The 18,060-nt window shown below is 42.4% G+C and overlaps 2 protein-coding genes across 2 annotated transcripts; both read right to left on the bottom strand.

Annotated features, from left to right (window-relative positions):
- Positions 1-52: 52 nt before the first annotated feature.
- LOC125543117 (A-kinase anchor protein 9) lies at positions 53-7,782 on the bottom strand. The gene is made up of 18 exons (XM_048706369.1): positions 7,473-7,782; positions 6,816-7,025; positions 6,612-6,707; positions 6,401-6,453; positions 5,767-5,863; positions 4,950-5,023; positions 4,525-4,642; positions 3,994-4,104; positions 3,386-3,462; positions 3,038-3,104; positions 2,322-2,387; positions 1,947-2,054; positions 1,700-1,830; positions 1,491-1,557; positions 1,303-1,370; positions 1,095-1,188; positions 807-877; positions 53-696 (listed from the first exon to the last, which is right to left on the bottom strand). The coding sequence occupies exons 1-18, from the start codon at positions 7,623-7,625 to the stop codon at positions 330-332; spliced, it is 2,028 nt and encodes a 675-aa protein (XP_048562326.1). The 5' UTR covers positions 7,626-7,782; the 3' UTR covers positions 53-329.
- A 7,604-nt stretch (positions 7,783-15,386) lies between these two features.
- Positions 15,387-17,236, bottom strand: LOC125548077 (acetylajmalan esterase-like). Its single transcript, XM_048711763.1, has 5 exons — positions 16,870-17,236; positions 16,564-16,770; positions 16,327-16,475; positions 15,968-16,241; positions 15,387-15,873 (listed from the first exon to the last, which is right to left on the bottom strand). The coding sequence occupies exons 1-5, from the start codon at positions 17,120-17,122 to the stop codon at positions 15,638-15,640; spliced, it is 1,119 nt and encodes a 372-aa protein (XP_048567720.1). The 5' UTR covers positions 17,123-17,236; the 3' UTR covers positions 15,387-15,637.
- Positions 17,237-18,060: the final 824 nt, after the last annotated feature.

The following is an 18,060-nucleotide window of genomic DNA, read 5'->3' as shown; positions in this document are numbered from 1 at the left end:
TGTAAGTTGGTTTTCAAGTGGTAATCCCATGCTGAGAAATACGAAAAGCATATACATGGAATTTTTTACAAATGTCAAGGAGTATGTTTCACTGTTTCTGTATGCATACATGTCCATGACAAGAACAAACAAATAAGAAATTACTTGTCAAGGCCTCAACGGTAGTCTTACATATTTGCATCTCTCATAAGGACAGAGCAATGCACCCGCAAAAAAAAGGACAGGAATGGACACAATAAAACAACACTATGTACATTCGGGTGTTCGGGGTCGTGCAGTGCCCAGAGGCGCGCAACATGGTATGCACTTCACGGTGTAGATGCATGTGTTCATTTCGTATTGCTCGATTTGGATATGTCGGCTCGCAGCTCCTCTTCGAGCTCGTCGAACTCCCACCCGCTTATATCTTCAGGGGAGTACCTGTTGGATTTACCAAATTCTAACTCCAACTCCGCGAGCTCCGAACCAAGGTCCAGTGTTTGCTCAGATTTCACTGGAGATTTTGGAGAGCCCATGGGCGCAGCTTTAGGCGTAGAGGGTGCCTGAACAGGCGAAGAGCTCGACTCGATTCGCTCCTTTGTTGGCACCTTTGCTCTGCGGATTTCGATTTCTAGTGTCGGCCTTTCTATAGACTCGAATGCCTCTCTCAGTTTCTCTATCTCCGAAAATAAGCTCCTGACCTCTGGATCATCTCTCCTGAAAAGAAAAGAAAATGGAACATGTCCAGTTGCAGGGATCAAAACCGATTTCCCACCAAAGAAATTGTAAGGACAAGAAAGAAAATACTATGGGAAGTACGGCCGTACCTAGAACTGTACCCTTGTTCGGAATAAAATAGCTTCTTCATGTGATCAGTGATGCTGAAGGCAATTACGATCTGAAAACATTGCAACATTAACAGCCACCCAAAGTACTTATTTTCTAACCATATATCTGTTCATGTGGTTTCCTCTGCACAACCAACTATTTGGGGGGAAAACATGGGTACATACATAGGAGTGTTTATTTGGAGAGGTTGATGGGGATAAACAGAATTAACTAGCAGTTCGATTATGAAAACAGGTAAGCATCACAATTGGGTACTCGGTACGAACCTTCTTTTCAGTTTCCAAATATTCCTCCTCAAGGGCTTTCTGTGGGCTTGTCTTTTCTGACACCTCCTCGTCTTCAAGTTCCGTTGAGTCATCCCTACAATATTTGGCCCAAATCATATAACGGCAAACTCATTAGGACCTTTGTTGTGTCAGACAGGAGGGTCCAGGAATATGTGGAAGACTTTAGTGAAAAAAACAATTGAATAACCTTGAATTTAAGAATGCCAAATTATCCACGTATGTGTGGATCCGCTCAATCGATGGGCTTAGAACTTCCTGCTCAAGACAAAAGATGCATAAAAAACAGTGATAAAAATATACACCCTAATGGTACAGTGTGTTCTCTAGGAATGGAACAACGGCTTTAAACAGTTTATTTTATACCCAACCAAGTACCTTGAATGTAGAAAGGTGATATTTCGTCAACTTCATAAAATTGCTTGTGCATCTCTCTAGCTCAGCACTGTGACCATAAAACCAAAAATAAAGCTTAATTGATTTAAAAGAATGTAGAACCATTTTTAATTATAGCTTTACAGGGGGGGGGGGGGAGTAGGATAAAATGGTTGCAATCAAAGGTCGGTATAGCCATAATCACTACATACTTGGTTTTCTGTTCAATCTGTTCATCGTATGACGACTGGAGCTGCCAAGTATCCTCGAGGAAATTGATCCAAGTCTTGACTACACCAGCCTCCACATTACATGAGGCAATAGTTTTTGAAAGTTCATTCTCCTAATTCAAAACAAAATATGAAGCTGATCAAATACTTTAACCCAAAAAGCAAACGTCAATCTCGTGAATATTACTGGAAGAGTACTAAAACTGGGCAATCAAAAAAGTGGACGCACCTTCGCTTTTAAACTAAAGATCATCTGATTGTTTGCTTCATCAAACTGATCCCTCTCTTCCCTTGTTAGCTTGAGCCGCCCAACAGCAGCATTCAGTGAAATGTTGACCTGTTGGACGAAAAGAGGAAGGACCTCAAAATATGATAGTTTTGGAAACTCATATATACGATTAGTTTTAGCACAACAATAAATATCACTGGTAACTCAACACCTCCGATAATCCTGCATCAGAGAGGCCTTGGGTTAAGGCTACTAATGATAGAACTCATTAGTCTGCCGGACGGAAACATTTGTGTCCATGTCAAACCTATGCCTAGAAGTAGCCAACACGAAAATAATAATATAGGAAGGTCTTATTAAGGAAAACGCAGGTACCTTCTTCAGCTGAGCCTCAAGTTCATCCCTTTGCTTCTCCAATTCAGAAATCTCAGCAGTCAACTCCTATATAAGCGACACATTAAAAGGTAAGGAACATCAGCAGAAAATACAACAAAGCAATATTCATCCAAGCATTTATTTTAATGTATGTGTGACATGTGAATTTGCATGCAAAGTACTTATGATCCAGAAATATAGGTAGACATCCTATAATAGCCTTGTAAACAAAGCTTGGGCTCCACAAGCTGCTCGAGCTCAGCTAGAACTAGCCTCAAGTTAAGTTTGGTTCAAGCTCAAAGTGACCTGAGCTCAACCTCATCTCAGTTAGCTGGAGCTGATCTCACAAAATTGTCTTCACTTTTTATATGCATGACCTTACTGATCTTTTTCGAGCTCAGCTAAACCTCATATCAGTTTGCTCGAGCTGAGCTCGAGCCTAACTCTAGTCTCAAACCACATCGTGGCTGGCTCGAGCTTGACTCGCTAGCAACCCTACATCCCATGAACACTGTGCGCACGCATAATGGTTACTTATAGCAGGTGTTAGATGCAGTTTTCATGAAACAAGACACGTGTCCAAAGGTGCACGGCCAAAACCAGCTGCTAAATGAAAATCACTATGAGAGACCTATGTTCCAAAATATGATTTCTTATAGTACAAAGAGTACAAACATTTCTACTGCCACCGTATGGGCTAGGAATAGGATTCTTACTTTTTCAACTGCACTCACTTCATTCTCCTTTTTGGCACGAAAGTTAAGAGCCTCCTCTTTCTGGCGTCTGCAGTATGCACAATAAAATTTGAAAGGTCACCTCGAAGTTCTTGTCCAACCAATGGATTTGTTAAAAAAATAATACACCAGCAAAATACAGAAAAAGAATGCAACCACGATAGGGAGCAACATGAAAGATACTTAATGGTCTACCAAGTAATTGAATTCACCAAAAAAAAAATCAAAGGGATCATCGATGAAGAAAAATGAACTCGTAAAGGTAGATGATATAAAGTAAATCAAATGGCATCAAAAGATTCATAGAGACGAATTGTATGGAAGCTCCACCTGTGATCCAAAATACGCTTCTCTGCCTTGGAGGATGAATTGGCAAGGGAGGATGCTAAGACCTTTAATTTGTCAACCTGCAAAATTTACCACAATGTATTTGTTATTGCAGTCCATGCCTTTTTCACCAAGTGAGTGTCTATCAAGTCAATATCAGAAGTCTAAACTGAACAAAAAGGTACATGGAAGCTGACTCCACCATGGTCTCAAGCACAATGGTGACTGGTCACTTGCACACACAAAATATGCGTGAAACCTTAGCCCAAAAAATCAACTTCTACGGCCATCGCGTTCAAGTGCTCAACAAGAGTACTAGTGCATAGGATACAACTATTCAATGGGATATTTAAGGAACACATGAAAACATATCCCATTACTCACCAGTTCAATTCTTTCAGTGACAAAGTCTACAAATTAAGTTCCAGGAACAAAAAAGAAGTAGAAGTATGTATGCATAAAATCTGCAGCGCATGGCACTAAAAGATATTCCTATTAGTGATCTATAAAGTATTATGTGAAAGGTAACATTCAGTCATTTTGCAAGAAGTTTTAAATATGAAAATTTCAAGGTTAAAAATGATATGCATAAAGATCACATGAATACATGCCTTCTGGAAATGAACCTCTGGGGAATCCCCAGCGTTAATTGATCTTTTCTTCAGTAGAAGGTCTTCCATTCTAGAGCAGAACCTCACTTCAGTGAGTGCTTCTTTAAAAGACTGGTCAAAGTGGAGAATTCAGTTAGCACCTTAAAAGAAATGTGAAACAGAAAAATAGAAGTAATAGAAGATGTAACATTATAAAACATATCAACATGTGATACTGAACTATTGTTTGAGAACTATTGCCTATTGGTGCAGTGAACAAATTTAACATAATCAGTGAGATCAAGGTTGGTGCTTCTGTTCTCTATAATCAATTAGTCAGTTGCATATGTTTTCAGGGACAATCTATCTGCCAGGTCAACTCCCTGACAAGCATGTGCTCATAAGGTGGGATGAAATAAGAAATTCTAAAGATATAGTTGAAGATCTCAGGCTAAACACATATGTAGTCTGACAAGTGGCGACTAAGCTAAATCAAGAAAACTTCTGTGAATATGTAAGTACTAAATTATAATACGTTGACAGAGGTAACACCTCAACGACTGCAACAGCAGTATCTTCTGAAGCTTTTTCAGGATCTTCAGTTGATTGAACTCGCAATGCCTCCTTCTCATCTAGTTTCTTCCACAATTCTAAGGCTTCAGCATCTATCCTGAAGTAAAATTAACATATTATAGTAACAACAAACGAAATTAAAACAATTTCTGAATTTTAGAGGCAAAAGAACCATGGTATCTCTTTTGGGCGCCCCAGATGTTGCAGGCGAAAAACTTTGGAAAAGGAGGGTTCAGGTATATGATTCAAATATTGAGAGTTTAATTGACATTTATGGACCAATTACAACAAAAATGCATGAGATAAGTATAACATCTAATCTCATTACAACACATCATATACCAGATCGTGTAGACGACCAGTAAGAAAACCAGACTTTGACAGCTAGTTACATAAATGCTCACCTCACAATGTCAACACTCCTCTTTAGTCCTGAAATAGCACTCTGGGTAAACTGAAGCAGCTCTTCACGTTTCACCTAAATGTGTATAGGAATTTAGTATGATAGACATGAAGTCAATTTCTCAAAAAGTTCACCACTTATGCACACACTTAAACTTTTTCCTAATGGAAAGACATTAAAAATGGGTAATACTGAACAATCTTATGCTCTCTCTCCATAAAAGGCAATAGCCATAGTCCAGCGACAGTGGAGCAGAAATGCATCATCACATTCATCGCTCTAGTTCTTCAAGCAACAAATCTGCAGACCCTTAAAGTACCAGAGTATAGCTATGTTCACAGCCTCACAGTCACACGTATTCATCGCTCTATGGTTATTGGTTTCTTCTCATGGTTACTTATTAGAAACCTAAAAAATCTCCTCGAATAACATCATTTTTTTCCCTTATATGAAAGAAAAAAGGGCAACAAGAAATCATGTGCGGTGTAAACACAAATCATCCAGAATTTGGATAAGGTGAATAAAAATAGATAAAGTAGTGCTTGCAAGAAAAGGAAGCAAGCTATGATAAATAATTCTACTATGTCATCAGTAAGCAAAAATATTGAGAATAAAATAGAGAAAGAAACTCAAGTGGGAACGGAGAAATTTAGACATATATGTGAATAAAAAGTTGTAGACTATGAGTTAGGCAGATATATAACACCCACTTTGTAATATATTTACAAATTATCTGTAAAATTTATTATATTGCAATTTTAGCCTTTTGCCAATTTAGTAAGCATGCCATAAGAGTATAGAACATCAAACAAACGTACCAGGACTTCATCGTGGTAAATTGAGAATGATTTTGCCAAGTCTTGTATGCTGCTTATAATTGCATTATTGATTTCTTTCCCTCCTGTAAGACATAGGCTAAAGGAAATGACAAACAGTTAAATGGAAAGGTTGTTGAGATTGAAAAGAACATTCAGTAATACAAGGAACAGTAAACATAATCTTGCAAGGCCTACAACTGATGAGGTTGTTCAGCAATATGTGGGTTATCTTAACTGTATGTTTAGGAGAAATATATCATCAAAACCACAAAACAGCGTAAGAATATGGTCTCGAAAATAAACATACAAGAATCTTATCCACACATTAAATAACCAAATCAACTGTAACACTAATGGATAAGAACAAGCCTTAAAAATTTTAAGTAGTAATTTATTCAGGTGTTTCAGAAGATCATGTTCATTCAGGTCAAGAAACAACTAGCATAATCTACAGAATGTTAATGATTTTTCGTGTACAACCATATTTAAGTAATAAGTACCAATATATTCCTAGTATGCCAACTAAAGGAGAAAAGGAAATGTGGTTCTACAGATTGTTAAAGCCCATCGGATCAACCTATCCAAAAATTAGCAACACCAAACTGTATTACTACTATTTACACAATAAACTCACCCGAAAATTTCCAAAAGCAGGGAGACCTCTTCTTCCTTGGGAGCTTGAAGAACCTGCGCGTAAAAAGTACTCAAATGTGTTTAGTTTGATAGCTTCTATCAGTGGTAAGAATGAACAATAGCATTGTGTGACAGGGAATTCAAGCTGGTTAGACAAAGTAGATGTTATCTAGAGTCTTGACAGTCAGGGTATCATGGCTGAACCAACTCACCATGGACAATGTAATACCCTCAAGTGCTTGGCTATAGAGGAATACATCTCGGAAGTTCATAGGAGCTCCTCCAATGTCAGCGTCATAAAACAAAACCTGTGCACAAGAGTCGATATCAAAACACATGAAACCAAGGAAGCAAAGCAAAAATAGCGCATGGCCACAAACGGACACACAAAGGCAATGTGATGCGTAGATGCATACTCTTGCTAATGGTGTTTTCAAGCTGTTTGGGTCAATAGAAGAGACATTCTGTGAGACACTCCCATCCAAACCTCCGAACGCAGCCTCGATCTCTTGAAGTGACCTGAGCCAGCGCGTTAGCACCTGAACTCTCTGATCCCCGCGCGATGAGACTGCCGCCTCTTCCAAGCGCTTCACTGTCTTCTTGACACTTTTGTAGTTCTGGGTGATCTGCAGATCACATTAAACACTTGGTTAACTTGCCGCAAATCATCATCAGGATTCAGGGATAGGGCATTTGACATTTGATATCTTTGAGTGCAGTACAGACACACTGAATCCAGCGTCAAACAGTCGAGCCTAAAATCCCAAATACTCAAAACATTAAAAAAAAATCGCCACTGTGTGGCAACCCTTCCCAGTCTTGGAACATAGTATGAACTTGCCATAACATGTGGGGCATGAAATCGTCCAATTGCTGAGAGATCTCCTCAATTCGTACAGATTAAATTAGAATCAGCATAGCTAGAATGCTGTTTAAATTGGCTTAGTCTGCACAAAATCTCGGTTTGACTAATTTCTCGGTTCGCACGTCCCCAACAGCATCAATTTCGACGAAACCGAAGGGGTTTCGGGAGTGGCGGGGAATAGAGGGGCGGAAAGCGGAGGGGCGCTCACCATGCGATCATTGAGGATTTTAGTGCCCTCGGCGACGGCCTGGCCGGCGTGGTGGGCGACGGCATCGGCGTAGCCCAGCACGGCGCGAGTGACGCCGCTGCGGCCGCCCGCCTCGACGGCCTTGCTCACCGCGCTCCGCAGCCACGAGGACATCGCGGGATCAGGACGGCGGCGGCGGCTCTGCTGGAGGGAGTAGGTGTAGGTGGGTGGGGTGAGGGGGTTGGGCGCTCGCGGTCGCGGCGCTCTCTGCTCCGCTCTTCCCTTGTCTTGTCTTCAGGTTGGGGCTTCAGTTCAGAGTTCAACCGTAGAGAGGAGCAGGGGGGTTTCGTGCTGGTGTGTGCTTTTCGGTTTCTGACGATTTTATTATTTTCTCACAACAATATTCTTTATGTTTATGTATTTTATTTTTGTAGCGACTATTATAAACCGACAGTTTTTTAATGTAAGTCACTTTTTATGTTTTTTCGCGTAAGTCACTTTTTATTTTACTAGCAAAAGAGGCCGTGCGTTGCAACGGGAGAAAAAACACAACACATACTCTTAACCGAACAACCATCTCTCATGACAACAATAGGTCCATCTCCTTTATTTTAGCGACGCATCATATTTGTGTTGCCGCTTATCCTTCTTCTCACCCTCGCCGGCGGTGGCCTTAGTGTTCACACAAACTAAAACGTGTTAGAATGTGGTTAATCCTAAGACGTCTCTATCTTCCTCTCTCCTCCCTCTCCCTCTCTCTCTCGTTTTCTCTCACACTCGTGATGAGAAATTTGTTGTTTTCCCCTGCGACGTATTCAGAGGTATGCATGTGTAGTTCTCGATGTTTTCTTTTCCCTATATGATTATAGTGGGTGTTTATTTGCAATCCGGATCGCCGCCTGTATGAAAGAAAAATGAATCGTGTGCCATAGTTATAAGTTTGCTTCCAAAACAATATTTAAAAAATGTTTAGCAGGTAAAATTAACATCATATACAGATTTCACACATTTTTCTAATCAAATTTCATATATAACATATTAAAGTTGAAGTTATGGTTTAAAAGATACGTATAATTTAGAAAATCATTTGTTTGAATTAAATATCTTCCAAAATAATATTATAAATACTTAACAGGTTAAAATAATCCTATATTCATATTCTACATATTTTTCTAATCAAATTTCATATATAACATGTTTAAATCGGAGTTACAGTTTAAAAGATATGAATGGTTTAGAAAAGCATTTATTTAACTTAAATATGATCCCCGGATGGAATACCTAAAAAGTTAAGGGGATTTTTGGAAAAATGTAAAATAACGGTTCGATGTGACTTAAATCTGGACTGCGGGTTGATTTCATGAAAACGCAGAGGCTTTTTTACAAATTGATGCGGCGGACGGGCAGAAACCCTACCTGCTTTATTATTAGGTAGAGATACTATGTGATTTTCTCTTTCTACTAGCACAAATACACGTAAGTTGCAATGGAAAACATTCGTCGACTCTATTCGATTCCATCCCCTGACTCTATATGATATTTCTATTTCTTTGAGAGAGAAAACTCTATAGGTTTGACATTTTTGAATCTATTCTTTTTTATATACTAGATGATACCCCGCACGTTGTTGCGGAAATTGTAGCAAGCTAAATGAAAATAAATTAGAAAAAATATATAAATAATTTGAATATAGTTGTTAACCACCTCGTCTCTCAGCTATAGTAAACCCACATCATGAGATTGTAGAATGCATGATTGGCTAGAAAAATACAAAAGATTTCCTTTAAATTATGAACATAAGCTAGTGCTTCATTTTCCATTAGCTAAATATAGTGACCCAAACAACCATCTCTCCATCCAAAACATCTTACACACAAAGCTAAAATAAATATACTACAAATTAAATAAGCATTGGGGATTTCCTCTGGAGGTGGTAATGATTATTTTTAGTTGCCTGCATAATATTTCAATTTTTATCTTCATCCACTAAGGACAGCAAACAATCACCGGCAATAACAGGGATCACAGTGCTAGCACTTGAAAAGTGGGGAAAAATAGTATGTAAGAAGAGTTGCATAGTGGTGAGAACGTAAAAGAAATACCAATTTAGGTTGTACAATAATTTCTGCAAAAAAATTCAACCACTACTATATTTAATGAAGGCTATATTATAGACAAAGTAAGTTTCAGAACAAAATAAAATAGTGATACAGTTTTACTTAGCAAGTCAAGACCAGTCAAGGGAGAAGGCTTTTAAAGTTAGTACTGTGATGAACTTTGGTTCAATAATCAAACATGGCATCTACAATTAAACATGGATTTCAGAACAGTAATGGTTTGCAAAGCCAGGATAACCTGTTCCAAAACAATGATATGTACGTTAAGTCAAACAACTATGACAATGAAGAGAGATAGTAAAAAAAATCTTACCCATTCCGTAAAGCCAAACTGAATGTGTAGAACTGATGCAATTCAATAGCAATCAAAGAATAAGAATCTATAATGATAATTGACATGATCTTACTTCTATAGATAAGGAAATTAGCATTTGAGAGGACATTTGCCAATGTTGTCATTGTAGATAAAAAATAAGAAATCAAAAGGAAAAGTATTGAAGAGAGAGGTTAGTATCCAATGTAGTTTCAAACAATCTGTATCTTGTTTCACAATACTACTTTTAGGTCCATGCAACACTAATGAGAATGGACGGGAAATATGTATTGATATCCCCTCAACTATTTTTTTATCGTCTTAACTTCCTTCAACTGTTCAGACCAATACTCAGCTAACATTCTTGGGTGCGCATACATGCTGAAGTAACACATGTAGGACATTAACACATGACATTGATTGGAAGATAACAACAAAATCCAGACAAAAGTAACCTGCAAACATCTAGACATTTTGATTGTTTAGCAATACATTCAGCAGACACCATTAATTACAATTGTAGAAGTGTTAAACAATAAAGAAAATTATGGTGGTCATACCATCAAAGGAGATTTGCGCACTATGTCTTGTTTAGTGGTGCACGATAGTACAATCTGTGCAAAATTTATACAATACAGAATGGCAGAGAAGGAGTTGCCTCAGTGGGTGGTAGCATCCCCTCTCTTATAAGAGATTCAGTAACATGATTGACACAACCTGCTAGAAGAAATTAGATGAGTAGCATATCTGCAATGGGTTTACGATCTAAAAGAAAGCAAAGTTGCTACTTCAACTTTTAACAGAACACTAAATAATCAAGTTGGGGAACATCAGTGAACGGCAGCAGAAGATTTGACAATACAGTACATTAGTACATGAACAACAACAGGTGGTCTTATTAATTCCTTACGGTCGTAGCCTCTTGGGTAGTCATTGCTCGTGCCGCTAATGGATGGGATCCATCTATGCATGTACGTACCCCATGACTGAAAGGTCAGGTTCAACCGGCTGCAGATGCTGAGGTAGGGCGATTGAGGTGTACCATGTGGTGAAGATCTTGTTGGACTGGGCGATGGCGAATCGAGAACGGTGGCGAGGAGCCTATAGTTGTCGGCACGGTCAAGTTGGAGAAGGAAGGCGACACCGCATGCAGTGGCTGCGCGACGGAGGCGAGCGTCTCCCATCGAAAACCAGTTAGTTCTAGAAGCTTCCACGGTCCTCCTCTTCCGTGAGACTTGCACCGCAGGTGACGGTCGACGGAGGCGGACGTCTCCCATCAACAATTAGCTGGTTCTAGAAGCTTCCACACTCAGCTTGTGTCGCAGTCGGAGACTATGGACAGTGCGGGGGCGAAACCTAATCCCCAGATTCTGGATCGGGATTAGGAGCAAGGCAGCACCTTTGCGTTTCTCCTCGCCAATAGGGACGCGCGCTCGGCTCCTCGCAGCACCGCTGAGGACCTCCGGCTCGCGTCGATTTATTGATACCGCACCATCTGTTGCTTATTCCTCTTCTCCACCGAATAAATGCATGAGAAACACGGAAATTTGCAATGGCTCCTAGATGCATATGCACCTATTGTCTAAATACACATTTTGAAAAGGTGGAAAATTCTGAACAAAAATCCCGCGTGTATATCCGGATATTCTATGTGCGTGCACAAAGTTTTCGGTGAAAACGAGGTTTTTTGTGGCTTGTGTAAAAAAGAAAATTTCTGATGCTTCATTACAACTATTCATTTTTCATTTCTTTATTTTTTTACACAAGCCACAAAGAACGTTGTTTTTCATCGAAACTTTGTGCATGCACATAGAATGTCTGGGTATACCCGCAAGATTTTTATTCCGATTTTTTCAACTTCTCAAAATGTGTAATTTAGACAATGGGTGCATATGCACCTAGGAACCAAAACACCGCGTCCTGAGAAACAGATGGTGCGTTTCTCTTCTGCACGCACTATGGAAAATTGGAAATCAATGGATGATTGAGTTAATTGAGGAGATGGGTGGGGGAAGTTAATTAAGGGAGATGATTGGGCCGGGATTCATAGCCGATGGGGAAGAAGATGCGTTCTGCACTGTGCGCATGAACATGCGGTGGTTGCCCTCATGTAAACCTGTAACCCAATGCTCATATGTGGAATGGATTGATCTGTGGTGGGTCCCTCTTGTAAGCTGGTAACGGAGCACTGATGTGGCGGTGCCGCTGATGTGGATAGGCTGCATGTTAAGAGAAATAGATTAATGGGAATGAACTATTATAGATTAGTGATGATTGTTACCCGTCTTATTTTCGTCTGTCCTACACTATTGTTCTCTTTCTCTTTTTTGAAGAGCTCCTCTAGTACCCCGAACGAGCTTCTTCACATCATCAAGGCAGTATTCGTCCACCTCTTATTAATTACGCATTACTTACTGGATCCCAATATGCACAACACAAAACTGCTTTAATTATGAAGCAAGTCGTTTAAGTGTGCAACACTTAATTAGCCCATATAGGACAACATATTCCTTTCTTCCTTAAGGCTCTGTTCGGAACAAAGAGACTTAAAATATAGGAATTTATGAAAATATAGAAATGAAAAAGCAAGACTAGAGCAAACCATAGGATCTACTTCTTCCGTCTTATAATGTAAGATTTTTTTTGACACTACACTACTGTGAGAAAACTTCTTACATTATGAGACAGAGGGAGTAAAAAGAAAAAGGAAGCCTGAAGAAATGTGTTCGGGTGACCGCAGGAAAAACCCAGGAAGCTAGCCTACTACTGCATCTGACATGAAGGATAGTCTGATGCATAGTTTATTCAGCGATGAACACTAGCTGCCTTTAGCCCTGTTTGAATGCTCTAACTCAGTTAGAGGTTAGAGTTAGATTCTAACCCTGAACTAACTCTAGCCAAAGAGGTGTTTGGATAACAGGGTTAGATGGAGCGCGGATACGGCGAGGCGTCTTCACGGGTGGTGCGAGTGGGAGGGAGAGAGAGGACGGGAAGCTTCGAGGAAGTGGGAAGGGATCTGCTGCGGGGAAAGCGAGAGAAAAATGTGTTTTTTAATGGTCCCAAAAAAAACTAACCCAAATAATCATCTCTTGAGTGGGTTAGATTTTTTGAATGGATTAGATGCATCTAACCCAAACTAACCCATCTGTTTGGATATTTTTGAATTAATTGAGTCCAAACTAACCCAAACTAACTCTAACCCATTGATCCAAGCAGTAATAGTTTTTTAATCTGTGCAGCGCAGCTGTCAGGCTCCTCACGTATCACGGCTTGTCTCGGTGTTCCGCCCAAAACATGAGCTTGGGATGGATTTTTTACTTTCCTCTCTATCCCGAACGCAAGCTAGCAAAATTTTCCATAGGAATTGATTCCTTTGGAGTTTCCTGTGAAAGTCCTTTGTACCGAACAGGCCCTTAGCGGGACTCATTCTCTTTTTCTTATGGCAGCATCCTCATTCGCTTATTGATTTTCAAGTCGACGTATTTAGTTGATCGGTAACACGTAACTCCAAAATGTATATAAATTGATGGTTTTGCTTTGGCGGGGTGGTACTATTCTATACCTACTAACAAAGCGATGTGTTTCCCTGAAATTTTTGTGCATTCTTTTTTTTCTAAGGCACAAATGAGAAGAAAAAAAGATGCAGAGTAGGACCCTTGGCCCACGTAGAGGACTGGCTCCCTATGACCCAATCGAAGGAAAAAGATGCAGAGCAGGCCCCTTGACTGCACGGTTTGGAGGCCCAACCCAAAAATTTATTTATACGTGGACGGATAAAACTTTTAGTACCACCTCAGATAGGTACGGAAGAAAATACTTTTATACGATGAACGGACCAAAAAAATCAAAGAAACACATCTTGTGGGACCCGGGCATGCCAAAGAAAGAGTGTCAAGTCCAAAGATCATGTGATGCAACTAGTTCAAGAATGATGGTGGGCTTTTTAACATGACCCTGATATTGCCCTTGCAAAGCTTTTGAACAGTTCTTCCATTTCCATTGCATGCAGTCAAGTGATCCGAGCAAACCTAGCCACCCTCTTGCTTCCAAGATTGCCAAGAGCCTCTCGGTGTCTCCCGCAGTTGGTTATCTCAGGTACCGAGGTCCAATCACCTCGATCATAGCTGTTGTAAATCTGACCATGGCATCTCCGCATGTGCTCTCGGACATCCTTAGGTACTCGTCCCATGAATTAGCGGTCGTGCCATATGCAAGCATCCGCAGTGCGGCCGTGCACTTCTGATAACCAGAGAACCCAATCCTTCCCATGCCGTCCTTCTTCAAGATGAAGTAGTCCTCAAAGGACTGGATGTCATGGTAAAGACGATCAAAAACATTTTTGTGCATCCGGAAGCTTTGGTAAAAATTGTCAACGAAGAGAACATCGAGGGTAAAGTAGTCGTCCATTAGCGTCAAATGGTCGTGCACCCGGTTGCGGTTGAGCACTCGATGACCCTTGAAATTAAAAACATGCTCCTTTGCACGCTTCACGTTTGCAATCACCGCCTGCATCATCACCGTCTCATCCGTGTATCTTCCTCGTCGAACGAGTCAAACGACTCAACATAGTGCTCGCAGATGCACTCCATATCCAAATCCATTGCTTGAAAGAAGAAGGGACAAAAAATGTTGCTCGGACAATTCACTGAACAGTTGCCAGGTATGATGAGCATCGTAGGAGCAGATGGTACCTAAGCGGCGGTCGGAGGAGAGGTGTGGAACGTCGGCGGTGGAGAAGCAACATGCAGCCTAGGTGTACCGCTAGAGGTGACAGACTCGTCGTACCGACAGGGGTGTGGCGTGGCGGCCGGGGTGGTGGAGCGAAGGCGGAGACAAGAGAGAAAAATCGAAGAAGAGAAAATAGGAGGATGGAGACGTGGGGTTCGGGAGGGGCTTTGGGTGGGTCAGGGGTGTTGGAGTCCTACGTGGCTGCTGCCCGGACTACCGCCCCCCCCCCCCCCCCCCCCCCCCCCCCCCCCCCCCCCCCCCCCCCCCCCCAACCCATCCACACACACACTTTGTCTCGAGTTTGCCGAGAAATATACATCCGGACCACTCGTTGGACCGATACAGCTTCGTGTTGGATGGCGAAGCATGTCCGGACCACGCAATCCGGACGGTTTGAGGGAACATGTGAACGATAAAATAAGATTTGAAATTTGGTTAAGATTTAAGATTTGTAACCCGTGCAAATGTCTACAGCTGTGAATGATAAGCAGAATTGCTAATTTTCGTCCGGATGAAATCAATTTGCTTTCATTCGTTTTTCTGTCCGTCTGGTCCTTGTGTCAAGATTCGTGTTTGAGGAAATCAAGAAGAGGGATGCTGCGAGATTGTGTTCAAGAAGAGGGATGTTGTGATTTGAAATCCTTTTGTTAAGATTCGCGCAGTCCAGAAGTTACGGACGGTTTAAGGGTCCGCTTTGAAGATACCCTAACGGGGGAAACTAAAGAGAAAATAAAGAAGAGGGAACCTGTGAACGATAAATTAAGATTTGAAATTCGTTTAAGATTTAAGATTTGTAACCTGTGCATATGTCTACATCTGTGAATTAAAAATTACATGGCCCTATTTTCAAGGATATCTGGAAGAGGGATGCTGCGAGATTGTGTTCAAGAAGAAAATTGATCGTAACCGAAATTGAAGCTGACATTTGCAAGCCGCAAGCAAACCGAGCGAAGGCAACTCATCGATGACGACGCTAGACAAGTTGTGCTAGATCCTAGAACAACGCGCGCGAGCTCCATGAGTTATCATCAGCAGCTCCATATGCCCTGCACGCTTTGGGCAGGCTGGGCGAAGCCTTCCATGAGGATCGACAGCGCCATGGCCCTGTAGGCCTGCTGGGTGAGGTGGATGCCGTCCCAGCTCACGTGGCGTGCCGGGTCGGCGCACGTGCTCGCCCCGATCCCGCCGCACATCATGTCCATGTCGAAGTTGTGCTCCCCGCCGGCGCCGCAGCACGCCTTCAGCAGCGACCCCTCGTCGAACCCTGCCATGAAAGAAACACAAGGCGGCACATGCCATGCAGGTCAGCTCCCGGCTCTCGTTGAGGTTCCTGGCGCCTTGGAGCTTTGGTCGATTACCTAGGACGGCGGCGTGGTCGAGGAGGTGCAGGAAGGCGCCGTAGTAGTCGGCGTAGACGACGGAGATGTCGGCGTTGACCTTGCGGAGGTCGCCGATGGCCGCCTGGAGCTGCTCGTTGTGGTACGCGGCGAAGGCGTTGTAGCTCTTGAGGCAGCCCCGCTCGTCGTGGTCCGTGGAGCCGGCGGCGGAGAAGAGGGCGAGGTAGCTCGGCGAGCACCCGATCGGGAAGTTCCCCGGGATGATGATCTGGGTCGCCCCCAGCTCGATCACCTCCTGATTATAACCAATGAAATGCAAATGCCCGTACGGGTTAGATCGATTGATTAATCATTGGTTAATTCTAAGCTTTGCCGCTTGCCTTTGCGACGTCCATGATGCTCTTGACGACCAGTGGCACGTACGCCTTGACGGCCTCGACGGACCTCTTCTGAAAGAATGCGTAGTTGTAGTCGTTCCCGCCGATCTCCCCGACCAAGAACAAGGCTCCGCCCAGCTTCTTCGCGCAATCTGTAAACACGGCGAGTGACACAGCAGGAGTAAGCAGAGCAGAGCAATCTCCATGCTTCTGGTGCGATATGCATGGCGGCCTGCTCACCTTGCTGGCACGTGTCGTTGAGGTGCGATTTGAACCAGTCGAGCTGGGAGCTGAGCGGCGTGTTCCCCGGCGGCATGATGATCGCGTTCTGCAGGAGGTACGTGCGGTCCAGCGCCGTCGCGCCGGCCACCGCGAAGTTGACGCCGCCGCTGAAGTCGGCGCTCTTGTCCAGGTACGGGTTGACCAGCGGCAGGTCGAGCGCCATGGCTGCACGCGCCAGAGAAAAGAAAACTCGTCTCGTCACGCAGAGCATGAATGAATGAGGCTACCTCTGTCCCCCAAGGCAAGGCGAGAAGCTGAGCTCACCGAAGTAGTCGATGATGAGGAGGCCGTCGGAGCAGCGGCCGGTGGGCTTCCGGTACGTCTGGCCGTAGGGGTAGCTGCCGATGGAAGAGAAGAAGCCCACGGGGCCCTCGCGCAGGAGGTTGCCGGTGTCGGCGATGGAGTCCCCGAAGCTGTAGATGGCGTCGATGGAGCAGGCCGGCGCGGCCGAGTCCCACAGAGCCAGCAACAAGACCAAGGCCAGGAGGAGCTTGGCACGAGACGATGCAGCTGCCATGCTTTGGTTGCCAGAACTTCTGAGGAAGATCTGGATGTGTTGTCAGGATTGGGAGATATGGAGATTGTTCTGTGTGATAGGTGGGATGATTTCTTATGTACTCACACGTTACAAGGAAAAAACATGCATGGATCGATGGTTTTTATTTTGCTAGAATATTTCTGCTCGCGGTAGGTTTTGGAGCAGCATGTTTGGTTCTTGTGCTAAGCTTCAGCTGAATCAGGTGGACTGCTTGTCTACTCTGGTTGACTGATGAGGCCAAGAGCTTGCTGGTGAGCAGTGGGTCAACCTAACAAACAAACCATTGAGATTTGCAAATATAGTTGTTGTTTTTTCAGGCGGACAGGGTGACATATATCCGTAGAGCCAAACTGGAATGAGAAAGTCCACAGTGCAACGAATGTGAAGTTGTGTAGTCCGGGCTACATGTAGCCCTTTATTTCAAAAAAATATCAAAAAAGATATTTCCAAGTTTCAAAAAAATATCTATGTAAACTTATACATATTCGTGATGGATCTGTAAATTTTCATTCAAAAATATTATGATTTGCAAGCTACACAAAAAAAAATCCGTCCGAACAACAACAAAAAAGTGGCCCATTTTCATGTACGTATTTGTCTTTTTGTCTACGCCACGTACGAAAGTTTATTGTTATGAATTTTTTTCTGAATGTGTTATACATCTATTTCTGTCTGTAGAAAAAAATTGTTCTCTGGAAAATGGTATTTTCAAAATGGGCTACATGTAGATGTAGCTCTTCCTACACTGGGCATTTTTTACATTACATCCCTGGACTATCAAAACCGCCTAGGATTCAACGCTTCCCTCCCCTGATCCTGGTTTTCTGAGTAGGCCAGGTTTAACTCGTTGATCATCCAGTCAGCTAGTCCACTAAGCACACACGTTAGCCTTTTATTGGCCAAATTTAGTCCAACAA

The sequence above is a fragment of the Triticum urartu genome, chromosome 3 (assembly GCF_003073215.2).
Source record: "Triticum urartu cultivar G1812 chromosome 3, Tu2.1, whole genome shotgun sequence".
NCBI lineage: Eukaryota > Viridiplantae > Streptophyta > Magnoliopsida > Poales > Poaceae > Triticum > Triticum urartu.
The sequence above is the reverse complement of the archived record's forward strand: the minus strand, read 5'-3'. Positions and strand labels throughout refer to the sequence as shown.